General features: G+C 35.4%; 3 protein-coding genes across 6 annotated transcripts in view; all 3 read right to left on the bottom strand.

Annotated features, from left to right (window-relative positions):
- Positions 1-1,965: 1,965 nt before the first annotated feature.
- LOC116002312 (receptor-like protein 47) lies at positions 1,966-12,979 on the bottom strand. The gene is made up of 5 exons (XM_031242417.1): positions 12,790-12,979; positions 9,764-12,607; positions 4,043-4,750; positions 3,857-3,912; positions 1,966-2,197 (listed from the first exon to the last, which is right to left on the bottom strand). The coding sequence occupies exons 1-3, from the start codon at positions 12,977-12,979 to the stop codon at positions 4,110-4,112; spliced, it is 3,675 nt and encodes a 1,224-aa protein (XP_031098277.1). The 3' UTR covers positions 1,966-2,197; positions 3,857-3,912; positions 4,043-4,109.
- An 11,282-nt stretch (positions 12,980-24,261) lies between these two features.
- LOC116002310 lies at positions 24,262-26,564 on the bottom strand. Its single transcript, XM_031242413.1, has 5 exons — positions 26,559-26,564; positions 25,607-25,891; positions 25,426-25,511; positions 24,832-25,021; positions 24,262-24,735 (listed from the first exon to the last, which is right to left on the bottom strand). Exons 1-5 carry the CDS (start codon positions 26,562-26,564, stop codon positions 24,472-24,474), a joined length of 831 nt encoding a protein of 276 aa, XP_031098273.1. The 3' UTR covers positions 24,262-24,471.
- Positions 25,014-27,519, bottom strand: part of LOC116002532 (receptor-like protein 54) — a 6,831-nt gene continuing 4,325 nt past the window's right edge. For 2 of the 4 annotated variants that reach the window (XM_031242698.1, XM_031242700.1), the window contains exon 3: positions 25,287-25,998. The gene's annotated coding sequence lies outside the window, so the exon portion shown is untranslated. Of the gene's footprint in view, positions 25,121-25,286; positions 25,999-27,519 lie in introns of those variants that run through there. The other 2 variants (XM_031242699.1, XM_031242701.1) reach the window with 2 other exon arrangements.

Genomic DNA, 27,519 nt, shown 5'->3' with positions numbered 1-27,519 from the left:
TTAATGTTAATATTGCTACTGATGCTGATCAGTTTGTTCAATGCAACATCTCTCATATTCTCTGGAACTTTTCCTTTGATATGATTGTGGTATATGCTAAACACACTAGAGCAGAACGGAATGCTCTATGGTCCCAGCTAGGCACCTTAACTCAGGACTCGAAACCAATGCTTCTAGGTGGCGACTTCAACACTATATCTAGTATTTCCGAATACAGAGGCAACGCAACTCCAAATGTGGGCGATTTATCAGACTTCTCGACCTTTATTTCTGATAATTCACTAATAGATATAGCTACGTCGGGGGGCCTATACACCTGGTCAGGGGTGAGAAATACTGGTAGAGTGTGGAAACGGTTGGATAGATTTCTTCTGAATCATGCCTTCCGGGATTTTTTTACAAATGTCAGAGCAGAATTAAGAAGCAGATCTACTTCAGATCATTCACCACTCATTTTGACGATGGAAAAATCTGACTTTGCCGCTCCAAAGCAATTCCGCTTCCTTAATGCGTGGCTTTCTCATCCAGAATTCAAAGAAATTGTTTCCTTTAGTTGGCAACAACATGCAGATGGGGGTGGAATGAGAGCTCTGGCTTACAAGCTAAAACGTCTGAAGCAAGCTCTTAAAATATGGAATAAAGAGGTCTTTGGAAATATTTTTGATCGAGTGAAAAATTTGGAGCTTTCAGTTTCTGAGAAAGAGCGCCTTTTTGATGAAGACCCATCCGAGTTAAACAGAGAGAATCTTAACAAAGAGCAGGCCTTGCTTTTACAGNCTTGGTTCATTAGTACCTGCGCAGCATCTAAAACCTGCCAGAAATTCACATTATTCCCTGCAACCGCGCCAGCCTCGTTCACCAACTGGATAAGTGCGAGAATGCACCTGGCTAGCTCCCCGGTCTTGTCAGCCAAGCGCTCAAGTAATTTCTAAAAATCAAACAAAAATAACCCAAAAAACTAACATTATGGGAAAAAAAATAGAATAGAAAAGATAGAATACATAACGAAATATAACCTATTATGGAAGAAAAATCTACACGTGCACAAAAAATATGAAACTAGACCTTATGGGGAGGAACAGGAGAAACCGGGGCAACAGAATCACCATGAGTACCTCCCAAATGTACACCCCAGTCAGCAGACAATCTACTACCCTCGGGCACTACATCGGACGACACAACACAAGGAAGCATCTGTGATGTCCCCCCGAATCTCCAAGACTTTGCGCCAACGAAGCATCTGCGATGTCAGCCCTCGAAATGCTGGGACAGCCCGAGGCAAGATACGAATCGCAGGCCGAACCCGATCACAATACAACAACTACAACGCAAACAAATTCCACGATAAAATGAATAAATAAAACTTATATTCAACCAAATTCATGACAAAAAGAAACATTAAAGTCATATGAAAAATAAAAGACTCACAATCAAGAAGATGATAGGACTCGAAAACCGTGGGTTGCCGCCTACAATCCACAGCGCATGTGTAGAAACAAGTTCCTCAATCAGATCATATAACGACACCAATTCTATTGTGAGATAGTAGCAACATAATCCAAATGATGGAACACTATCTGATTACAATATCCATTGCCCATGCAAGAAATCAGCGAGGAAATCAACAGAACCATAAAATGCCTCTTGAACCACAAACCCCCATCAAGATCCTCCCTAATAAGTTGTGCAAGCTCAGCGGGGGATACATCATGCCGGTGCTTCTCAAACATCTTTCGCCATGCAGTCAACAACTTGCTCTTCGCATAGCGATCCCGCATTGTTATAACACCTTCACCCCATGGGAACCCGAGAATAGAACTCACATTCTCCTCCCTAACGGGTAAGACCTCTCCCTCACCCAACAGTACGCACATCTTCTCACTGTCAAAATTCGACAGCAACCAACGACCCAACCGAACGGGCAACTCCTTAATCTTTAATTCAAGAACGGCACCAAACCCAATATTAAAAATGTCATTCCACTACTGTGTCGTAAGATCTTCCAACGCCTTTACAAAAAGCAAAGGTGGAATTCTAATTCTAAGAGTTGGAAAATATACTCGCTCATCCGGAGCATCCCTAACAAGTTCCTAATGCATTCTTTGAACACCAACAGCCGGATCTTCCACAAAATCATCATCATCATTAGGCAGCTGGGACGAACAACCAATTGAAGGTGCTTCCCTGACTCTTTTAGCTACGACCAACAAACACAGACAATAACTAAGAAAAGAAACAACCACAAGAAAAAAAACACTAATAGTCCAATAAGACAATAAAACAAAAAATAATAATAATAACACATTGGCACCCAGCCACCAAAACACTACATCAAAGCGATGCACACAATATAACTAAATCTATGCACACAATAATTCGTAAATCATATGAATAATTTTAATAAGAGTTATGCTTCAACTAAATCAAACTTAACTAATATAAACCATTGACAAATGAATGAAATCATACTTTACAATGATAAAAATTAAATAATTAATTATAAAAAGAATTAAAAATATTTATTTTATTTTTCTGAACTGAAAATAATTAATTAAACAATACATCTAACCCATCAGTCAAGTTAAAAAAAATGACTCTCACTAACTACCAGTTACAAATTACCAAAGTAGGGCACACAATCAATACATCATGGGCACACAACTATCAACATATCTTATTAACATCATGTCCACAATAATAATTTTACGCACACAACCATTCTTAAAACATGACAGTACAATAATTTTAAAAAGTCCGATATTGCAACTACATTAGGCTTAACTTATAAAATGATTCAAAAATGAAGGAAACAATAATTTACATGTATAAAAATTAAATAATTAATTATTAAAACAAAACTGAAAATATTCCTCTTATTTTATCTAAATGGATTTAATTTATAAATAAATCTATTCATTACAATAACCAATATTTTATATTAATCTTTCGGAGAATAATATACCAAATTTGTCAAACTAAGCAGTAAAAGAACTATTAGGTTAGAAAGAAAAGCCCTAGCCCTAGCCCAATTGCTCGCTAAACCCTCCCATGGCGGCGGCGCCGGGGGCTGCCGCGCCCCCACCACTGCGGTCCTTTGCTGAGATCCTATCCTCTTCCTCAAAAGTGTCTTTAAATCTGCGACCGCCAGAACGTTTCAAANCGTGACTCGATGGGCAATCTAGTGATGGCTCTTTCCTTTCCCTTGACAGCCTCATCCACCTTAGAAGCAGAAGTGTCAGCCCTCGATTATGCGCTTAACTGGTGCGACCTCGCTGCTAAACGCCCATATCTAATCGAAGTTGAGTCTACTCTTTTGGTGAGATACGTCAACTCCGCATTGCATCATGTTCCTTGGAATATCCGTAATGCTGTCCATCGTATTCAGTCCTTACTTGATTCTTGGTCATCTTCTTTATCACACGTTTATCGAGAAGCGAATCAAGTAGCAGACTCTCTAGCTTCCTCTTGCTTTAGCCTATCCTCTCCATCCTTATTTTCTAATTTTTCATCTTTGTCGGATGCCGTGCAACTTACTTTTTTGTATGACTTCCGCGGGTTCGCTTCGTCCCGCTCTCTGTTTTCTTAATAATACATGCTTTTTCTTAAAAAAAAAAAAAAAAAGTACAAAAAAAAAAAAAATATACCAAATTTGTCATAAAAATGCAAATAACCAAGTGAACGACAATATTTTTTAAAAAAAAACAGTTCACCTAACCCCTCAACACAAAAAACAAAAAACAAAAAAAAAAAAAGAAGAAAAATTAATTACCCGTTCTAAAATATCAAAGTAAGGCACCCAATAAATGAAGCAGAGCACACAATCACTACATCATGGGCACACAACCTAGCAACATACCTTATTCATGTAAGTTCGGAGTGTGGAGTCAAAAATTTAGCCTTTTTTTTACACCGCTGAAAACCATGCATACATATAAAATAAAAAGGACATTAGGAGAAAATGAAATAAAAAGCACAACTACATACATCCAAGCCTACAAACAACTAATAAAACAATCACACATGGTAAAAAAAGAAACTTTACCTAAGCAACTTAGGTGGTTGACGAGAAGAATATAAGCACCAAAATTGTTGATTGAAAAGAAGTTTTGCTAACGAGACTTCTTTCTTCTCCCTTGACCTCTCTGAAAGAATATCTTTGACAGAATTCCATCTATCATCTTGTTATAATATGATCTCCATTTGCTGGATAGCAAAAGTGGCACAAAGATTCCTCCTAGACCTGCAACAAATCCAAATGCAACGCTAATGTAGATATCAACGTGGTGAGTTGATTCTTTCTCTTCTGATTCTGGTATTGGGGATGCTGGTTCATCGATGCCAGAGCATGATACATTAATTTGGAATCCACATAGCCCCTTGTTTCCCTTGAATGAGCTTGCATCAAAGGTATCCAATTGAGTGCTTCTTGGAATCCTTCCAACGAGATGGTTGTATGACAAGTTTAAGACTTCCAGGAAGGTTAGGATCTCTAGTTGCACCGGGATATTTCCTGTTAGGTTGTTGAATGAGAGGTCCAGTGCTTCCAAAGCTTTCAAGTTTTGAAGAGATGGAGGAATATTGCCAGTTAGGGCATTGTGAGAGATGTTTAGTAGATAAAGCTGTTTAAGCTCTCCAACACTCTCTGGTATACTGCCTTCAAATTGATTACTTGAAAAATCAATAGAAGTGAAGATAGATAGAATCTTCTCTATAGTGTAACTTTGTCCTTTTAGAGACAGTATTACTGAATCTTGTCGGCAGAATTAGGCAAATGGATTAATTTGGCAGCAGCCACAATGGTTAGGCAAGTTGCAAAGTTTGATCAAGAATGTTAGGCAAGTCCAAGAGTTAGGCACCTACAAAGTTTGAACAAAAATATTTATTGTTTGGTCCCTACATTTTAGGCTAACTACAAAATGACCCAATTTCTCAACTATAAATAGGGAGGTCATTTGCCATTCTTGTCATCCCTAATCATTCTATTCTTCCCTCATATACTAGAGATATTAGAGAGTTTGTTGAGTGTATTTCTCCTTCCTAGCAAGAGAGAATTATCCTTGTTTTCTCCTTGTTAGTTAGAGAGTGGTTGTAACTCCTATTTTCTCATAGTGAAATTCTTCTACCCTTGCCCGTGGTTTTTACCCTAATTTGTTTAGGGGTTTTCCACGTAAAATCTGTGCCTCATTTATTTTTCTTTCTCAAATTATTGTTGCAATCTGATCTATCCCACTTCCGCGGGCGCAACAATTGGTATCAGAGCCTTCAGATATATTGTTCAGAATTTGTTTCAAGAACAATATGGCAGCGAAATTTGAGATTGAAAAATTCAATGGAAAAAATTTCTCATTGTGGAAATTGAAGGTGAAGGCTATCCTGAGGAAAGACAACTGTCTAGCAGCTATCAGTGAAAGGCCGGTGGATTTTACTGATGACAAAAAATGGAGCGAGATGAACGAGGATGCTATGGCAGATCTATACCTATCAATAGCAGATGGAGTATTGTCAAGCATCGAGGAGAAGAAGACGGCCAAGGAGATTTGGGATCACCTCAACCGGTTGTACGAGGCCAAGTCACTACACAACAAAATTTTCCTTAAGAGGAAATTATATACTCTTCGTATGTCAGAATCTACTTCAGTGACGGAACACTTAAATACGCTGAATACTCTATTTTCCCAGCTTACATCTCTAAGCTGTAAAATAGAGCCACAGGAGCGTGCGGAATTTCTACTTCAGAGTCTACCTGATTCGTATGATCAGCTCATCATCAACTTAACAAACAACATCCTTACAGACTATCTAGTCTTCGATGATGTTGCAGCTGCGGTTCTTGAAGAAGAAAGTCGGCGCAAGAACAAGGAGGACAGACAAGTCAATCTGCAACAGGCAGAGGCGTTAATGGTGATGAGAGGAAGGTCAACAGAACGTGGCCAAAGCAGTGGTCGTGGTAGATCAAAATCAAGTAAGAAGAATTTAAAGTGTTACAACTGTGGAAAGAATGGTCACCTGAAGAAAGATTGTTGTAATTTACCTCAGAATTCCAATCCTCAAGGAAATGTTGCAAGTACCTCAGATGATGGAAGTGCTCTCTGTTGCGAAGCATCAATAGCCAGGGAAGGCAGAAAAAGGTTCGCGGATATATGGCTTATAGACTCGGGAGCCACATATCACATGACCTCAAGGAGAGAATGGTTCCATCATTATGAACCAATCTCAGGAGGATTTGTGTACAGCTGCGACGATCATGCCTTGGAGATTATCGGCATTGGAACCATCAAGCTGAAGATGTACGATGGAACAGTCCAAACTGTTCAGGATGTGCGGCACGTGAAGGGCCTGAAGAAAAATCTATTATCCTATGGAATATTGGATAATAGTGCAACCAAGATTGAAACACAGAAAGGAGTCATGAAGATTTTCCAAGGAGCGCTTGTGGTGATGAAAGGGGAGAAGATAGCTGCAAATCTATACATGCTGAAGGGAGAGACTTTGCAAGAAGCAGAGGCATCGGTTGCCGCATGTAGTCCAGACTCTACGCTGCTATGGCATCAGAAACTTGGGCACATGTCAGAACAAGGAATGAAGATTCTTGTGGAGCAAAAGCTACTTCCGGGGTTAACAAAGGTATCACTTCCTTTGTGTGAGCATTGTATAACAAGTAAGCAGCATCGTCTTAAATTCAGCACATCAAATTCTAGAGGCAAGGTTGTTCTAGAATTGGTTCACTCTGATGTGTGGCAAGCACCGGTTCCATCCCTAGGAGGGGCAAAGTATTTTGTCTCATTCATCGACGATTACTCTAGGAGATGCTGGGTGTACCCTATCAAGAGAAAGTCAGATGTGTTTGCGACTTTCAAAGCCTTCAAAGCACGGGTGGAACTTGATTCCGGGAAGAAGATCAAGTGTTTCAGGACAGATAATGGAGGGGAATATACAAGTGAGGAATTTGATGACTTCTGCAAGAAGGAAGGCATCAAAAGGCAGTTCACGGTGGCATACACTCCTCAACAAAATGGAGTGGCAGAGCGGATGAACAGAACCTTGCTGGAAAGGACAAGAGCAATGTTGAGGGCTGCGGGCTTAGAAAAATCATTCTGGGCAGAAGCAGTCAATACCGCCTGTTATTTGGTGAATCGAGCTCCATCAACTGCAATCGAGCTGAAGACACCAATGGAGATGTGGACTGGTAAGCCTGTTGATTATTCAAACCTCCATATATTTGGAAGCATTGTGTATGCAATGTACAATGCCCAGGAAATTACAAAGTTGGATCCGAAGTCCAGGAAATGTAGATTCTTGGGGTATGCTGATGGAGTAAAGGGGTATCGCTTGTGGGATCCCACTGCCCACAAAGTTGTCATCAGCAGGGATGTTATCTTTGTAGAGGACAAGCTACAAAGAGGAGAAGTTGATGATAGCACGGAAAAAGAAAAGCCAGAAACTACTCAGATACAGGTAGAGGAGGAATTTGAACAAGATTCTTCTGAAGCAGAACCGGCGCACGAGGAACCAGAACCAGAACGCTCTGGAGCTCCAACAACTCGTCAATCAGACCGTGAAAGAAGACGTCCCACTTGGCACTCAGATTATGTTATGGAAGGGAATGTTGCATACTGCCTTCTAACAGAGGATGGTGAGCCATCAACCTTTCAGGAGGCGATAAACAGCTCAGATGTTTCTCAATGGACGGCAGCAATGCAGGAAGAAATAGAAGCTCTCCATAAAAATAATACATGGGAACTTGTGCCACTACCACAAGGAAGGAAGCCAATTGGTAACAAATGGGTCTTCAAAATCAAAAGGAATGGTGACGATCAAGTGGAGCGGTATCGTGCAAGACTGGTGGTGAAGGGATATGCTCAGAAAGAAGGTATTGATTTCAATGAAATATTTTCACCTGTGGTTCGACTAACAACAGTTCGTGTAGTTTTGGCGATGTGTGCTACATTCAACTTACATCTAGAGCAGCTAGATGTGAAAACGGCTTTTCTTCATGGAGATCTTGAAGAAGAGATATATATGCTCCAGCCTGAAGGATTTGAAGACAAAGAGAATCAGAACTTGGTTTGCAGGTTGAACAAATCTCTGTACGGTTTAAAGCAGGCGCCAAGGTGTTGGTATAAGAGATTTGATTCCTTCATCATGTGCCTTGGATACAACAGACTGAATGCAGACCCTTGTGCATATTTCAAGAGGTTTGGAAAAGATAACTTTGTTATATTGCTGTTGTATGTAGATGACATGTTGGTCGCAGGCCCCAACAAAGATCACATTGATGAATTGAAGGCACAACTGGCTAGGGAATTCGAAATGAAGGACTTGGGACCAGCAAACAAGATTCTAGGGATGCAAATTCACCGAGACAGAGATAATAGGAAGATTTGGCTTTCTCAAAAGAATTATTTAAAGAAAATCTTGTCACGTTTCAGCATGCAAGATTGTAAGCCAATTTCTACCCCTCTTCCTATTAATCTCAAAGTATCCTCAAGTATGAGTCCTAGCAATGAAGAAGGGAGGATGGAGATATCTCGAGTACCGTATGCATCAGCGGTGGGGAGTCTAATGTTCGCTATGATATGTACAAGACCAGACATTGCGCAAGCAGTGGGAGTAGTTAGTCGGTACATGGCGAATCCAGGCAGAGAGCATTGGAACTGTGTGAAGAGGGTCCTAAGATACATCAAGGGGACCTCAGATGTTGCATTATGTTATGGAGGATCAGACTTTCTTATCAACGGGTATGTGGATTCTGACTATGCAGGGGATTTGGATAAAAGTAAATCTACGACAGGATATGTGTTCAAAGTTGCTGGTGGAGCTGTAAGCTGGGTTTCAAAACTGCAAGCAGTTGTGGCTATGTCAACAACAGAAGCAGAATACGTAGCAGCTACACAAGCCAGTAAGGAAGCAATTTGGTTGAAAATGCTATTGGAGGAACTCGGGCACAAACAAGAGTTTGTCTCTTTGTTTTGTGACAGTCAAAGTGCCTTGCATCTAGCAAGGAATCCTGCATTTCATTCAAGGACGAAACACATACGAGTGCAGTACCATTTCATCCGAGAGAAGGTGGAAGAAGGGACAGTAGATTTGCAGAAAATCCATACCACGGACAACGTAGCAGATTTCCTAACAAAGGTAATCAATGTTGATAAGTTTACTTGGTGTCGATCTTCCTGTGGCCTGATAGAGACGTAAGCGACATGGAAAGTGCAAGGTAGAAAGAATGGTGTGAAGATATGATTGTTACAATCTGATCTTCAAGTGGGAGATTGTCGGCAAATGGAGTTAGGCAACATCCATGCAGCAGCCAAATTAGGAAGTTGCCAACTTTGAACAAGAATGTTAGGTAGCCAAACTTTGTTGAACAAAATATTTATTGTTTGGTCCTTACATTTTAGGCTAATTACAAAATGACCCCAAATCTACAACTATAAATAGGGAGGTCATTTTGCCATTCTAGTCATCCCAAATCATTCTATTCTTCCCTCATATACTAGAGATATTAGAGAGTTTGTTGAGTGTATTTCTCCTTCCTAGCAAGAGAGAATTATCCTTGTTTTCTCCTTGTTAGTTAGAGAGTGGTTGTAACTCCTATTTTCTCATAGTGAAATTCTTCTACCCTTGCCCGTGGTTTTTACCCTAATTTGTTTAGGGGTTTTCCACGTAAAATCTGTGCCTCATTTATTTTTCTTTCTCAAATTATTGTTGCAATCTGATCTATCCCACTTCCGCGGGCGCAACAAATCTTGATAGTAAATAGAACCTTCTCCTGTGAAGTGCAAGTAGTCAGGCTTTGAGTTTAATTCATTCCTCTCAACCAAAATAGCTTTTAATGCCAAGAATAAATCAGTTGGTAGATGTCCACTGAAATTATTGGAAGATAGGTCAATGACTTGTAAACTTGGCCAGCTGTTGTTTACCCCAAGCATGGGACAAGAAATGCTTCCATGAAAATGATTGGAATGCAATACCAGAATGTGCAGATTTGACAATTTATTGAGCCAACAAGGAAAGGTATCACTTATTTTGTTGTTTCCAAGATTTAAGATCTTAAGCTCTGTGCAGTTGATCAAGGAGGGAGGAACTTTCCCTTCTAAGAGATTTTGACTAAGATCCAATGTCTCTAAAGAACAACTTTGTTGAAACTTCAGTGATATCTCACCACTTAAATGATTTCCTTTAAGATTCACTACAACGAGATTGATGTTATTTTGAACCAGACATGACGGTATTGTGCCATGCAAAGCGTTGTAGGACAAGTCCAGCACTTCCAGGAAGGCTAGGATCTCTAGTTGCACCGGGATATTTCCTGTTAGGTTGTTGAATGAGAGGTCCAGTGCTTCCAAAGCTTTCAAGTTTTGAAGAGATGGAGGAATATTGCCAGTTAGGGCATTGTGAGAGATGTTGAGGACATGAAGCTGTTTAAGGTCTCCAACACACTCTGGTATACTGCCTTCAAATTGATTACTTGAAAAATCAATAGAAGTGAAGATAGATAGAACCTTCTCTATAGTGTAAATTTGTCCTTTTAGAGAAAGTGAGACTGAGTCTTGATAGTTAATCCCATGTAATTGAGATGCGAAGTGCAAGTTGTCAACCTTTGAGTTTAATTCATTCCTCTCAACCAAAATAGCTTTTAATGCCAAGAATAAATCAGTTGGTAGATGTCCACTGAAATTATTGGAAGATAGGTCAATGACTTGTAAACTTGGCCAGCTGTTGTTTACCCCAAGCATGGGACAAGAAATGCTTCCATGAAAATGATTGGAACGCAATACCAGAATGTGCAGATTTGACAATTTATTGAGCCAACAAGGAAAGGCATCACTTATTTTGTTGTTTCCAAGATTTAAGATCTTAAGCTCTGTGCAGTTGATCAAGGAGGGAGGAACTTTCCCTTCTAAGAGATTCTGACTAAGATCCAATGTCTCTAAAGAACAACTGTGTTGAAACTTAAGTGATATCTCACCACTTAAATGATTTCCTCTAAGATTCACTACAATGAGATTGCTGTTATTTTGAACCAGACATGATGGTATTGTGGCATGCAAAGCATTGTGGGACAAGTCAAGCACTTCCAGATAGGCTGCTCGACACCAGGAAGTTGAGATCTTTCCACTTACTCTATTTTTTGCCATGGAAAAGAAATAAAGGTGATATGGGATTTGATCAGCAATATGAAGAGGAATCATGGAGAAATTGTTGTTGGAGAAGTCTAAATACTGTGCCTCAGGTGGTGGTCGTGGAATCTGTCCACTTAGCATATTAGAATTTAGATCAAGGAAAGTAAGAGAACCATATTCCATTGGCTCTTTCATATGCGTCAAACGATTGTGAGAAAGATTGAGGTATGAGAGTTGCCCATTACCAATTCCCCATATCCAGTTAGGAATTTCTCCACTAATAGTGTTGTTGGAAAGATCTAACCCCCACAATTTAGATTGGCTTTTCAAAAAATCAGGAAATTTTTGCAAATTGCAGGAGGCCAAATTTAACTCTCTAAACTGAGGGAGTAAGGGAAGTTCTGATGTGCTTATGGTTGTCTCAACTAAGTTGTTATTGGAAAAGTCGAGAAAGTCAAGGTACTGGCTTTTAAATTTTGTTAGAGGTACAATACTGTTAAATTTGTTTGATGAAAGATCGAGTGATGTAAGGTTTTGAAGTCGAAAGAAGAATGAAGGTATTGTCCCTTCCAAGTTGTTGGCGTTCAAATCAAGAGATTCAAGTGGAGAAGTCACATTTTGCACAATCATTTGACCAAAAAATTTGTTTGATGAAAGATATAGTGATGTAAGGTTTTGAAGTCGAAAGAAGAATGAAGGTATTGTCCCTTCCAAGTTGTTGGCGCTCAAATCAAGAGATTCAAGTGGAGAAGTCACATTTTGCAAATCAATCATTTGACCAAAAAATTTGTTTGATGAAAGATGTAGTGATGTAAGGCTTTGAAGTCGAAAGAAGAATGAAGGTATTGTCCCTTCCAAGTTGTTGTCACTCAAATCAAGAGATTGCAATTGAAAAGTCACATTTTGCAAATCAATCATTTGACCAAAAAATTTGTTTGATGAAAGATCTAGTGATGTAAGGCTTTGAAGTCGAAAGAAGAATGAAGGTATTGTCCCTTCCAAGTTGTTGTCACTCAAATCAAGAGATTGCAATTGAGAAGTCACATTTTGCAAATCAATCATTTGACCAAAAAATTTGTTTGATGAAAGATCTAGTGATGTAAGGCTTTGAAGTCGAAAGAAGAATGAAGGTATTGTCCCTTCCAAGTTGTTGTCACTCAAATCAAGAGATTGCAATTGAGAAGTCACATTTCGTAATTCATTTATATGACCAGAAAGCTTGTTTCCAACCAGATATAAGGTTTGAAGTGATGGCAGGAAAAATAGTGATGCTGGAATGGGTCCTGAAAATGAATTTTGGGAAAAACTCAGCTCAACAAGCTTTCTAAGCTTTATAATAGAAACAGGGATTGATCCGCTAAAATCACAATATGCAAGGTCAATATAGGACAGCAGTCTGAGGTTTCCTATGGACTCGGGTAAATTCCCAGAAAATTTCGTACAATAAAGTGCGAGACTTTGAAGCAATCCATTTTCAGGGAAGTCTGGCAAAGAACCCCCAAGCATGAAATTGTAACTTAAGTCAATGGTTTTCAGAGTTGGTACCTGGAATACTTTGTGAGGGACTGTTCCACTGAAGTTGCAATCTACCAGGCTCAAAACAGTGAGATTGAGCCATCGTAGAGGTCAAGGGTTGTAATATATCCTGCACTATTGCAACTCAGACCTGGCCATAGGCAGCAGTCACCTCCTTTATCCCACAGCACCAACTTGGTGGATTCCGAAGAATCGTAAGTGATTTCAGTTCGTATCTGGAGAAGCACAGACTTTTGATCAGGAAGACACTGACCCAATGCATGCATAATTGTGAATAAATTTGAAAAGAGCAGAAGCATGTTAAACATGAGAGTCCTCATTTTATGATGGAGCAGAGTTATGTTGTTTGTTGTTGAGGTGTAGAATTTCTGAAATATGAATACGCATATATATATATATGAATTAGATTCCGTGTGGAAACAGACACTCTTTTAAGTAATGAAAGCAAAGCTTAATGCCCCTACAACACGTTTGGTTGAATTTGGAGGGAATAGAACATGAATATAATTTTTTTTTTAAATAGTGTAGATGAACAATGTTGTGCCATATTTTGCTCAACACTGTTCACTATCAGAACAAAAATTGCCATTTTACCATTGTTATGAAATATTACTACGGCAATAATATTTCTAAAAAAAATAAATTTAATTTTGAGTGTTGTGATATGAGCATATTTTAAGTTTAATTAAGAGCCAATAAATTAACTTGTTGATCAGAAATACAATTACATCTGGGTTTTAAATGGTAGGATTGTCCAAACAATTCATAATAATGACACCCCATCAGCTCTAGTTGAACAAGTTTATACATCATCCTCAGAATTTTATCAATGCATGAAAGTTTCTAAAGAAATTTGTAAGTTAATTTTTACTATATCATTATAGCAATATATATTGTAACCATATATTTTAAATTATTTATCCTCATCATTTATTAACAGCAATTGTCATTGACAAATTCTCAAAATAATTTGTCTTAACAATGAATGGAAATTAAAAAAAATCAATAACTTTATTGTTGTTGATGAAAAGTAAGTCATTCACTCTATAACTCTTATTAAATTAAATAAATTAGTAACTACAACAACAAATAATACATATGCATTTCTACAATGTCTTTATTCAAAAAAAAAAATTCATTATCAATAAATTGAATTAAATAAGAGAACTAATTTCATTAATTATATTGTTTTTATTACATCATAGTCATTCACTTTAAAGTTAAATTGAATTTTTTATATTAAGATAGATTTAAAATGTTTAGATTTTTACTACCTTATCTAATCTTATTTCTTAAACTGCGGATTTCTCTACCCACAAGAACTCATTTAACAATCAATTGAACCAAATGAAGCCTAAGCAGAACACCTAAAGGACTAGCATGATTTTATGTTAATAAAAATAAGTAAATGTTAATTAGATCATTATCTTACATAGCTACATTTAAAATTCATTATTAAAAATGTAAATGCAGTGCAATAAAATATCATGACATACTTGATACATTGAAAATATGCCGAGACTACAACTATGATGCAATTAATTTGGAAAATCTAGAAAATGAAGAAATTTTAAAATAGTCACTGTTTCTGCATTCATTGATCTTGTATGTGAAATACTTATTGTGCATTCGTTAAATATATTAGAACTAATATAAATTTACAATTCATTTAATCTTCTAGACTCAACTTGCTTAGATTAAAAGCAAAATTAGTATCAACCTTAACAACAAAAGCACTTAGTATATAGGATGTATCTACTGTTTAAAAAAGGTTTATGCACCAAGTGACAAACAATTTAACTCTAAGGTTAGTATCAATTAAATAAAAAAATTTAAAAAAAAAAACACACACACACACACGCAAACGCACAAAATCAACTACTACACTCATTCATAATAATTCCAAAAATATGAACTTGAAAATAAATAGGTGCAAAATGGATGTGGAAATTGTTGATGAAATTTGACATGTTGTGGCATCAGTATTCAGAGTTCGGACTACTTGCAGAGTTATTGTTGTACTATCAAGTAAACAAATTATGAAAATAGAAAAATATGTACAACTCAAGAACCGTCCACAAATATAATAAATATTACGGAGTAATATTTTATTCAATACTTTCACATTAAACATGTAGGGAAAAAAAATACCATTGCAAAATATCAATAGGCGCTTGTAAGATCAAGAGTTCACAGTAAAACTAAGATTCCAGTCATATACACAATAAGGCAAATCCACAACTTTCTACACCATAATCTCATTGAATGAGGCTACCATCTATGTTACAACCAGTAACTCAATTGCAAATGACACACTACCAACAAACAAGAATATGACAATAGTGAAGATGAAGTTAATAACAATGCTACCCAAAAGAGAATTAAGAAGACTTAGATAAATTCAACCAAAAGTAATATTTATTTAGACTATCGTGTTTATGCTAAGTATTTTAGACTATCGATTTTACAAAGTTACAAATATTTATCTTAGTGACAATTATAATGAATCTCTCATATTATCTTGCATTCATATGCTTTGAATAACCTATTTAAATAAACAAATTCAACTTTCAATTAAGAATTTATATCCTATATAATCTTGCATTTATATACTTTGAAATACTTATTTAAATATAACTATATAAGCATTAGGTATTAGTCCATTCGCTCAATGCGCATGTAAAACTTGGATCATAGTGTAAAGTATAAATTTGGTCCAAATATCTGATTTTGAAATTTCACATATATCTTTTATATATATATATGGTCACACTTGTGTGAGACCATCTCACGGATCCTTATTCGTGAGACGGGTCGGGTCAGGTCAAGGCACCATGCAAATGTCATACTTATATGTGCAAATGTCATATTTATATGCTCAAATATAACACTAATCAAAGAATACAATTAGAGAAAAAGTAATACATTTTTCATAATAAGTAATGTTGACAAGTGCCCCTTACTTATAAGGACAAATATAATACTTTTGTGGAAAAATGTAATACTTTTAAATCGAAATGTAAAAGTATTGTATTTTCTCTTAAAAGTATTACATTTACCCTTATAAGTAAGAAAAATTTTTTTCCTGATTATTATTATATTTGAGCTAAGTATGACATTTGTGCATATAAGTGTCACTTTTACATCTTGACCCGACCCGACCCGACCCGTCTCATGGTGAGACGGTCTCACACAAGTTTTTGCCATATATATATATATATATATANATATATATATATATATATATATATATATATATATATATATATATATATATATATATATATATGATGGATATATTGGGAAATGGAGCGGAGCAGACCGACCCGGAAGAGCGGAGCAAGCGAACCCGGGTCCGAGATCAAGCTCCGTATAGGCAATGGCTCGAGTGTCGACCCTGGGTCGGCACTCCGTGACTCCAAAGGACTTGGGCCGTTGTGGGTGTCGACCCCGGGTCGGCATCTCGCACCTTAGGTTGGTCTTGAGCTGTGGTGGGTGTCGACCCCGGGTCGACACAGGAGACCTCCGTTTAGGCTTTGGGCCGTGGCTTGGTGCCGACCCCGGGTCGGCACCTTGGACCTTGGCCGAGTTGCGGACCCCGGGTCGGCATCGTGACTCGGTCAAAGGGAAGCCCGGGGCATGCGGTCCAAGTTAGTTATAACAACCCCCCCTTCTCGCGGGGGCGGTTAAGTAGCTTATCAGTATAAAAGCGTTGTATTTGTCTTGTTAGAGATATCATATTCTTTCTCTTTGTCCTAAGAGACCATTGCAATAGCTCATTTATCTACATTCTTATCCATTACTATTATACTTTTTGAAAACGACTGTATTTGTTCAATTGACCTCAATTTAACCAAAATTTGACGAAAGGACCAACATTGGAAAGAACTTGAAAGTCAAGGGACCTAAATTGTCCAAATTAAAAGTCAGGGACTAATTTTGAAAAATCAACATAGTCGGAGAACCATTGTTGAAATTAACTCTATATATGAATTAGATTCCGTGTGGAAACAGAAACTCTTTTAAGTAATGAAAGCAAAGCTTAATGCCCCTAAAGTCTAAACCGTGTGGAAAACATAGTTTTCTTTGCCCCACCAAGTACTTCAATTTTTTTATTTTTCTGATTTTGTAACACTTGGACCATTTATCAACCGGAACATTTATCTAATTTTCTAGAAAAATAGAGAATTAGAGAATTGAAAACATAAAATATGTTACATATATTAGATTTAAAAGTAAAAATTATATTTATTTCATTTAAGCCAAATATATCAAAAAATATTTTAAATATAAGTTCTAAAAATTTTATAAAGTTAGTCTAAAAAATAAATTTGAAAAAATGAATATTAGTAAACAATTTTTATAAGAGTTAATTCCATTTTTTATCCTAGATTTATAGATGACAGTCCACTTTTAGTCCTTTTTTTTATTAGAACATCCTCATTTGGTCCTAGTATTATTGTGGCATGACCAATTTTAGTTCTCCATCAACAAAATCGTTGAAAAATCGTTAAATACAAAGACATTTCAATCTTTTTTATACTAAGTATGTTGAACTGCTATATTTTTTATGTTTATTTTTTTTGAAAACATTTATAATTGAAGACTGAAATGTCATTTTATTTAACGATATTTAAACTGATTTGTTGATAAATGACCAAAATGGCCATGCCATAATAATACTAGGACCAAAATTGAAAGTTCTAATAAAAAGGACTAAAAGTGGATTGTCACTTATAAATCTAGGACCAAAAATGGAATTAACTCATTTTTATAAATAAAAGAGGGAATTAAATTTGTAAAATTAAAAAGACGAAAACAGAGAACAATATTTTGAAGTAACCAAATCCTCTTTAATTTCTGATAGTTTATAATTTCTTATTAGTAAACAATTTTTATAAATAAAAGAGGGAATGAAAATTGTAAAATTAAAAAGACAAAGAGTCATTTCTATTTTTGGTCCAATTGTTATTGGGGTATTGCAAATTTTAGTCCACTCCCTAAATTTTTGTTACATTGCGGCCAGTCTTATTTAGTCCTTACCACTTTTAGTCCACTTTAAAATTTTCGTCAAATGACCGTCCAAAACAGGAGTATTTTGGTCTTTTCATACTTTGATCATCTCCTTTACCCTTTGTAGTGGTTTTCCTTACACATTTTCATCCAATGAATAGGTCCGGGGAAAGCCATGGCTTTGTAATGTGGCTCACATGGCTTTTGCCGGACACATTCAATTCATTGGATGAAAATGTGTAAGGAAAACTACTACAAAGGGCCAGGGAGATGACCAAAGCATTAAAAGACCAAAAATACCACTGTTTTGAACATCCATTTGACGAAAATTTTAACGGTGGACTAAAAGTGGCAAGGACTAAATAAGAATGGCCGTAATGTGGCAAAAATTAATGAAGTGGACTAAAATTGGCAATACCCCATTAATAGTAGGACCAAAAATGGAAATGACTCAAAGACAAAAAAGAGAACAATATTTTGAAGTAACCCAATCCTTTTTAATTTCTGATAGTTTATAATTTGTGAGATATATTAAGGAATAGAGTTAATTCCAGCGGAGATCTTTTGTCTTTAGTGGCAATTACAAATTTAATTCCACACTATTATTTTTGTCATTTAACATCCTAGATAATCATAATTTGGACACTTTTGGTCCTTCCGATGACTTTTCCAGTAAAATCCAATTTTAGGCAAATGTATTTTAGTATTTCCAAAAATTTTAATTATTTTTTCAATGAGTTAATTTCAGCGGAGACCCCTTGTATTTGGTGGCAATTTCAAATTTAGTCATAGACAATCGATTTTGCCATTTGACAACCCATACTATCATATTTTAATTTGGATACTTTTTTATTCTTCCGAAGAATTTTTCAGGTGAAACCCTATTTTAGGCAATGACATTTTCGTCTCTTGATTTGTTATTTTTAGTTTTTTTGTGCCGATTTTTTCTTGATCTTCATCTCTTCAGTCGTGAATTGCACCATCTCCTTCACTCAGCTCTTGTCTTCATCTCCTTCAACCTGGCCACAAATCGTCCTTTGTCAAAGACAATACCGAGTACGTGAGGACCTTCGAGTGTGGGAGATTCATTGTGCAATGCAATTAGAAAGCTCATGATGTAGCTTAGCAATTAGATCGGACTTTAGTCTGACCGCTATTATTGTAGTCCATGATTATGTGAATCATCTACTATAACTGTAGTGCAAAAAAAAAAAAAAAAAAAAAAAGGAGAAAGAATCCTCTTATTTTTCATCGAAAACTACCATTTTATAAAATAGGATTTCACCTGAAAAAGTCATGAGAAGAACAAAAAAATCCAAAATATGATAGTCTGGGTGTTAAATGACAAAAACGATTGTCTATGAATTAATTAAGAAATGCCACCAAAGACAAAAGACTTCTGCTGGAATTAACTCATTAGGAAAATTATTATAAAAAAAAATAAAGAGACGAAAACACCATTGTCTAAAATAGGGTTTCATCGAAAATGTCATTGAAAGGACAAAAAATGTCCAAAATATGATATTTGCGGTGTTAAATGACAAAATTGATGGTATGAGACTAAATTTAGAATTTTTACCAAAGACAAGAGACCTACGCTAGAATTAACTCATAAGGAAAATTTTAGAAAAATTAATCCGTTAGACAGATCGGATCTTTGAATAATAAGGTCAAATATTCGATTCATTAATCAAAGATCCAACTCGTCTCACGGATTGAGACCAGTGAGACCGTCTCACACAAATATTGAACTAATAATAATAATAATAATAAGTAGGTTTTCATAAAATAATAATAAGTAAATAATACGGAGTAGTAATTAAAGGAAAAAGGGTAAAGATATATAATAATAATAATAATAATAATAATAATAATAATAATAATAATAATAATAATAATAAGAAGAAGTATGTTTTCAAAAAATAATAATAAGTAAATAATACGGAGTAGTAATTAAAGGAAAAAGGTTAAAAAGCACAGCTTAGGGTGAAGAAGTAAATAATACGGAGGTGTGGCGCTCAGAAAAAGGGTGAAGAAATAAAAAGCACAGCTTAGATTTCAAACTGTGGACCTCCCATACGTAGCACTGTAGACGCGTGTTTTTGCCATTTCTCCGTTTGGAGAGATGCAAATTTCCTTTCTTCAAAATTGTATACAAAGTGGAAGAATGGAGAGGAGTTAGGTAATTGGAAAGATGATTTTTTTTTTTTTTTTTAGTAAACAAACTTTCCATTTTTCATTTTTCCACTTTTTCATTTCTCTATTTTTTTGGAAAATCCTCCATTTTTCCAAGTTCGTAAACAACCCCGTAGGCTTTTCGTCCCTAAGTTATAGGGTGATTGTAGAATGCGCCTATAAGTTATCATTGACGTCGTTGCACTTTTTGTCTTTTTAATAATAAAACATTAAGGACGAAATTTGCAATATTAGTATAACTTAGGGACAAAAAGTGAGCATGAAAGGACGAAAAATGCAATGCCAAAGATAATTTAGGGACCAAAAGTGAGCATGAACAACACTTAAGGACGAATTCTGCAATTACCCTATAACTTAGGAATAAAAAGTGTAATTTTCCCGGAAAATTATTATATCACAAATTTAAAAAATTACATTGAATTTAGTAGATATTGTGCTAAAAAATTATTCCCAAATAGCTTCTCCCACACAACTTATTACATAATTGATCACTTTAACCAATTTTTGTACCGTAAAAATAGTACAATTTAACAATTATCGCTGATAAATCAATCCAAACAACTAAACTCAATTAAACTAAACACAGATCGAAAATACAGGACATCGAAAGAGACAGCAGACCCAACATCAACTCCTAGAGTCTGGTACGTACAAAATTACTGCAGAGAGTTAATTTGTGTGCCAATCACGTACATTCCAAAATAGAAGACTAGGCACCCCATTTGTTACTTCCACCACATATTTTCCAAGTCTTGTGATGACTATAGTCTTCTTCACATATACTTATGTTTGCCCCATTACTTACATACTTCCAGCACATGCTTTCGAAGTCTTTTGATGACTAGTCTTATTCAATTCATGCTTCCAAGTCTTGTTCCATTACATATACTTGATGCTTGGTCTATGCTTTTTAATACCATAATTAAGATGTCAAGAAACAGTGTACACTTTGTCAAGAGTTCTTTATACGTTTATTTTTTGAATTATTATTTGGACCGATTTAAGTTTTATAAATGAAATCTTAATATCTTAGGGAAAATTGTAATTTATGTTCATCCATAATATGTCAATTATCAATGTCATTCCTGAATTATTAGTGGTGTAAATGTTGTCCTTCAATTTTCAAAACCGTACATATATTGCCCCTCCCTTACAGTACGAAAGGGGCAATATATATATACCTTTTTTAAAATTGAGGGACAACATTTACATTTGAGAGGGACAATATGTGTATCGTTTTGAAAGTTGATAGGCAACATTTACACCACTAATAATTCAGGGCTGACATTGATAATTGACATATTATGGAGGGGCATAAATTACAATTTTCCCTTAAAAAAGTAAAGAGACGAAAACACCATTGCCTAAAATAGGGTTTCATCGAAAAAGTCATTGAAAGGACAAAAATGTCCAAAATATGATATTTACGGTGTTAAATGGCAAAATTGATGGTCTGAGACTAAATTTAGAATTTTTACCAAAGACAAGGGACCTACGCTAGAATTAACTCATAAGGAAAATTTTGGAAAAAATTACACTTTTCGTCCCTAAGTTATAGGCTAGGCTAGGGTGATTGTAGAATTCGTCTCAAAGTTATCATTAACGTTGCATTTTTTGTCATTTTACTAATAAAACATTAAGGACGAAATTTGCAATATTAGTACAACTTAGGGACAAAAAGTGAGGATGAAAGGACGAAAAGTGCAACGCTAACGATAATTTAGGGACGAAAAGTGAGCATGACTAACACTTAGGGATGAATTCAACAATTACCCTATAACTTAGGGATGAAAAATACAATTTTCCTGGAAAATTATTATATCACAAATTTAAAAAACTACATTGAATTTAGTAGATATTGTGCTAAAAAATTATTATACTTTTTGAAAACGACTGTATTTGTTCATAACTATTTTCTCAACACACTGAAGCTAAAAAGAGTCAATATCGACTCCACTAAGACTTAAAGAGACAACCGGGTGCCACTAGACTACAATATCTTGGCGTTTTAATTAGAGTTTTAACATTGATACCATAATAAATAAAACAAGAATATTTTAATGGCACTAGGTCAAAAATGAATATATTCCATGTACGTCAAGCAAGTTAGTTAGAATTTTTTTTTTTTTTAAAGGTGAGTTTTTAATTAAGAAAAGTTATAATAAATAAGTTATATATTTATACTTTACATATAGTGAGTGTAAAATTGACAAAATAAAAATGTTGAGTAGAATCTGTAAAAATATAAAAATGTACTTTTGGACGGATGCCGATAAACGTCAAGTATAACATTTGATGACTGAGAGATTGTTGGACGGAGGTCGGTAAAAGACTTTAAAGATTAAGTCTAACACGCAACGTCTTGAGCTGAAAAGGTGTGGACACTTACATGTTTGAAACCCAAGTAAAACTACACAACATTTTCTAACTCTTGGCAAGTTCAGGATTTTTACTGCACACAATGTACATTTTTTCAATCAAATTTTTTTATAAAAATCTAATCAACTTTTCTTTCAAGACTTTTATTTGTCACGGAACCAACAATAACGACTTTATTAATGGTCATTCCAAATTAAAGCAAACCATTCTATCAGACGGTAACGACGCGTAACGACTTTGTTGCCCCATTAGTTACTTCCAACGTATGCATTAATTTCCAAGTCTTGCGAGCGATGACCAATCTTGTTTATACTTTTCAAGTCTTGTGACAACTAATCTTGTTCCCTTGGAGAGCATAAGTGTCCCTAAAGTCTAAAGTCTTCTAAACCGTGTGGAAACAGAAACTTTTTCAAGTAATGAAAGCAAAGGTTAATGAAAACTTGTGTGAGACCGTCTCACCGTGAGACGCGTCGGGTCCGATCAGTTCAAGATACAAATGTAATACTTATACGCACAAATGTCATATTTAAATGTTCAAATGTAATACTAATCAGGAATAAAATTTTTGTTACTTATAACGGTAAATGTAATACTCCCTCTACCCCATTTTACCCGTCTTACTTTCCTTTTTAGTTTGTCCCAAAATGTTGTCCTCTTTCCAAAATTGAACATCCACCATCATTCTACTTTTTCCAATTTACCCTTATGACTTTTGCATTCTTTATTGCTTTTATGTCCAAAAGTAAAAAAGTGAGGGGCATACTTGGAAAGCACATCCCATTTACTTTAATTTCTTAAAAAGCATGCAAAAAGCAAATGAGACAACCATTTAGGGACGGAGGGAGTATTTTTAAGGGAAAATACAATACTTTTACATTTCGATTTAAAAGTATTACATTTTTTTTCCTCAAAAGTATTATACTTTCTCTTATAAGTAAGGGGCACTTGTCAACATTACTTATTATGAAAAAATGTATTACTTTTTCTCTATAAGTAACAAAAATTGTATTCTTGATTAGTATTATATTTGAGCATATAAGTACGACATTTACACATATAAGTATGACGTTTGCATGTTGTTTCGACCCGATCCGATCTGACCCGTCTCACGAATAAGGATCTGTGAGACGGTCTCACACAAGTGTGACCCATGCCCTAAAGTCTAAACCGTGTGGAAACATAGTTTTGTTTGCCCCAAAGGACTACAATTATTTACTTTTTGATCTTGCAATTTTGCAGCACTTAACTTCTGATAATTTATAATTTCGTATTATCATACTAATTTCTCTTTTATAATTTGTTATTTGTGTCGTTGTGAGATATATTATGTGATATAATTATGTTTTTGCATTATTGGGAATGATTTAGGTTATTATGGTTTTAATATTTTTTTGTCTTATTTATATAATAATACAATTGTACATTACTTTATAAATATTGTACTATTATTTTTTTATCGGACAAAATTGTTCTTACATTATTGTTAGACCTGCGTGACCTAATTACAAAGTTGTTGATAAAAAATATAACTATACCTGAACTCTAAATGGTAGGACCATTGTCCAAAGAATTGACAATATTGACACCCTCATTAGCTCCAATTGAACAAGTTTACATATCATTATCATAATTTTATCAGTGCATGAAAATTTCTAAAGAAATTTGTAAGTTAATTTTTACTATATCATTATAACATACAATATCTATTGTAACTATATATTTAGAATTAATTATTCTCATCATCTATTAATGACAACAATTATCATTGACAAACTCCCAAAATAATTTGTCTCAACAATGACAAATATGTGTACACAATCAAGGAAGTGTGCTTTTCATGCAAAATCACAAATAAGGACCAAGAAAAAGACAAGTATGTGTACACGATATAAGTTAGCAGGCACACTTACAAAGTAGTAAATGCACATGTTATAAGCTAGAAAGCACACAAAAACTGGAAAAAAAACACGCAATATACCAAATAATAGTGACAACTAAAGTAATATGTGCATAATAATAAAACTATAACACTGTTGGTGAACGAATAAATATGTTACACTAGAAATGAAATAGTTGAAAACAGAACAAAAGTGTGAGCAAACATTAGTAATGAAAATCCAACAACGACCCCCAAAAGTAAACGACTAGTTAACAACAAGGAAACTAACACCCGGAAAGAAAGCGTAACGCACGAGCCACATTGCTAGTACAGTGTGCGTTTATATCAACTGTGGAATGCTCCTTCATATATATAACGCAAACGTAGCCTCTGAAGTTGCGATCTGTCACCACTAGTCAGCCCACAATCCCATTTTGCAACACCTTCACCCACATAACTCTTCATGTGCCGCATAAGATACACGCCATAGTCCACCTTGTTCTTGGTGTCCCGCCAGTTCATCGGCATCCTTTTGGTCTTCAAATTCTCACAAACAATTGACTTGAACTTCTCACCAACAAATGTGAAATATTCGGACAACAACAGTTTCTAAATTTTTTTTAAAAAAAAAAAGAAAAAAGAACACATCGCTTTAAGATTACCCATTAAAATAGCGTACACGCACAGAATGGGAAGAAAACATACCACATTTTCTGGGGTATCACCATACTTCACCGGAGTGGGCTGAGTTGAAGCAGAATTATCAGTAATTTCAAGCCGCTCGGATTTGAAGTCGACACACAAGAGGTAGAAATGATTTTGTTGAAGGATGGGAAAGAAAAGCTGAAACAACAACAAAAAATTCCCAACCCCCCCCCCCCCGGATCTCCAAGACCTTGCACCAATGAAGCATCTACGATGTCAGCCCCCGAAACACTTGGACAGCCCGAGGCACGGCACGAACCGCAGGCTGAACCCGATCACAATACAACAACTACAACACAAACAAATTCCACGATAAAATGAATAAATATAATAAAACTTATATTCAACCAAATCCATGACAAAAAAAAAACATTAAATTCATATGAAAAATAAAAGACTAGCGGATAGGACCCAAAAACTATGGGTTGCCGCCTGCCATCCACAACGCATGTGTAGAAACAATCAGATAACGACACCAATTCTGTTGTGATATAGTTGCAACATCATCCAAATGATGGAACACGTACTATCTGATTACAATATCCATTGCCCATGCAAGAAATCATCGAGGAAATCAACAGAACCATAAAATACCTCTTGAACCACAAACCCCCATCAAGATCCTCCCTAATAAGTTGTGCAACCTTAGCAGGGGACACATCATGTCGTTGCTTCTCAAACTTCTTCCGCCACGCAGTCAACAACTTGCTCTTCGTATAGCGATCCCGCTTGTTATAACACCTTCACCTCGTGGGAACCCGAGAATGGAACTAACATCCTTCTCACTAACGGGTAAGACCTCTTCCTCACCCAACAGTACGCACATCTTCTCATTGTAAAAATTTGACAGCAACCAACGACCCAACAGAACAGGTAACTCTTTAATCTTTAACTCAAGAACGTCACCAAACCCAATATCACAAATATCCTTCCTCTGTTGTGCCGTAAGATCTTCCAACGCCTCTACAAAAAGCAAAGGTGGCACTCTAATTCTAAGAGCCGGAAAACGTACCCGCTTATCCGCGATTAAATCGCTATTCGGAGCATCCCTAACAGGTTCCTGTCACATTCTTTGAACACCAATAGCCGGATCTTCCACAAAATCATCATCATCATTAGGGAGCTGGGACGAACAACCCACTGAAGGTGCTTCCCTAACTCTTTTAGCTACGACCAACAAACACAAACAATAACTAAGAAAAAAAACAACCCCAAGAAAAAAAACACTAATAGTCCAATAAGACAATAAAACAAAAAAAAAAAAAAATTATAACACATTGGCACACAATATCCAGTCACCAAAACACTACATCAAAGTGATGCACACACAATATAACAAAACTCTACACACAATATACTAAATTTACGCACACAACAATTCTTAATTAACACACGACAATAATTTTAAAAAGCCCAATATTACAACTACATTAGGGCAACCAATCCCTCAACACACACAAAAAAAAAACTTCTTATTATCTACCAGTTCTAGAATAACAAAGCAGGGCACACAATAAATGAAGCAGTGCACACAATAAATGAAGCTGCGCACACAAACTACCCACATACATTATTAACATACTGTGCTTACCTCCAAAAAAAAACGACGAACCAAAACATAGCCAATAAGAGACACACGAAAAACACACCACCCCATAGCAAAAACGAAATACACATACAATATACAATAATGAAGGTGCAACATTATATTGAACACAAAATGAGACCTCCATTAATGAGTTATATCCCAGATACACGATGAAATTAAAACCAATAACAAATTTCAATTTAAACAAACTTACAAATTATGGCACACAATAAACAAATTTAATCCGAAACACAAAACAAGATATATATTTTCAGTTTAATAAAAATAAATTTAGAGTAAACAAATTTAATTTGAAACAAAAAAAAAAAAAACAAGATAAAAAATTTCAGTATAATAAAAACAAATTCAGAAATAATAATAAAAACAAATAATAAGTGAAATATTTTACAGTTAATAAATGGGAAAATTGCATATTTAGTCCCTGAGTTATAGGGGTAGTGTAGACTCAGTCCCTGAGTTATGGCCGTATCCGAGTTTAGTCCCTGAGTTATAGGGGTAGTGTAGACTCAGTCCCTGAGTTATGGCCGTATCCGAGTTTAGTCCCTGAGTTATTCGCGAAGTGGCGAGTTTAGTCCCTGGCCATTAAATTTGACGAAAAAATTAAAAAATATTCAAAATTTGAGGGGTAAAATAGGAAATTCACATTTTATTCTTCTTCTTATATCAAAAACACTTTTATAATATTATTTTTCACTTCTTAGCCTAATTATTTTCAAGATTCTTCAATTTTAAAAGCATTTTAATAACTTTCAAATGACTTAGTTTGTTAGGAACCTGGCTCTCGTATAACACACTTAAGTCTTTATAATTGTTAGGAACCTAAATACAATGATCATGCATTTCTTTATTTGTGCTAAGTCTTAAGTGTGTTATACGAGAGCCAGGTTCCTAACAAGCTAAGTCATTTGAAAGTTATTAAAATGTTTTTAAAATTGAAGAATCTTGAAAATAATTAGGCTAAGAAGTGAAAAATAATATTGTAAAAGTGTTTTTTATATAAGAAGAAGAATAAAATGTGAATTTCCTATTTTACCCCTCAAATTTTGAATATTTTTTAATTTTTTCGTCAAATTTAATGG

The sequence above is a fragment of the Ipomoea triloba genome, chromosome 13 (genome assembly GCF_003576645.1).
Source record: "Ipomoea triloba cultivar NCNSP0323 chromosome 13, ASM357664v1".
Classification (NCBI taxonomy): Eukaryota; Viridiplantae; Streptophyta; class Magnoliopsida; order Solanales; family Convolvulaceae; genus Ipomoea; species Ipomoea triloba.
The sequence above is the reverse complement of the archived record's forward strand: the minus strand, read 5'-3'. Positions and strand labels throughout refer to the sequence as shown.

Bases quoted from the DNA above. Each gene is read 5' to 3' on its own strand.
- LOC116002312 (XM_031242417.1), bottom strand. From the start codon at position 12,979: ATGAGGACTCTCATGTTTAACATGCTTCTGCTCTTTTCAAATTTATTC. The intron at 12,608-12,789 runs GTCTGAGTTGCA...GTTCTTTGCCAG, and splicing joins TGACTGCTGCCTATGGCCAG to ACTTCCCTGAAAATGGATTG. The intron at 4,751-9,763 runs GTTCTATTTACT...TCTGCCGACAAG, and splicing joins CTTGCACTTCACAGGAGAAG to ATTCAGTAATACTGTCTCTA.
- LOC116002310 (XM_031242413.1), bottom strand. The intron at 25,512-25,606 runs GTTAGTTCCATT...TGGCGGAAGAAG, and splicing joins TACCCGTTAGTGAGAAGGAT to TTTGAGAAGCAACGACATGA. The intron at 25,022-25,425 runs GTATTTTATGGT...CATTGGTGCAAG, and splicing joins GGGGGTTTGTGGTTCAAGAG to GTCTTGGAGATCCGGGGGGG.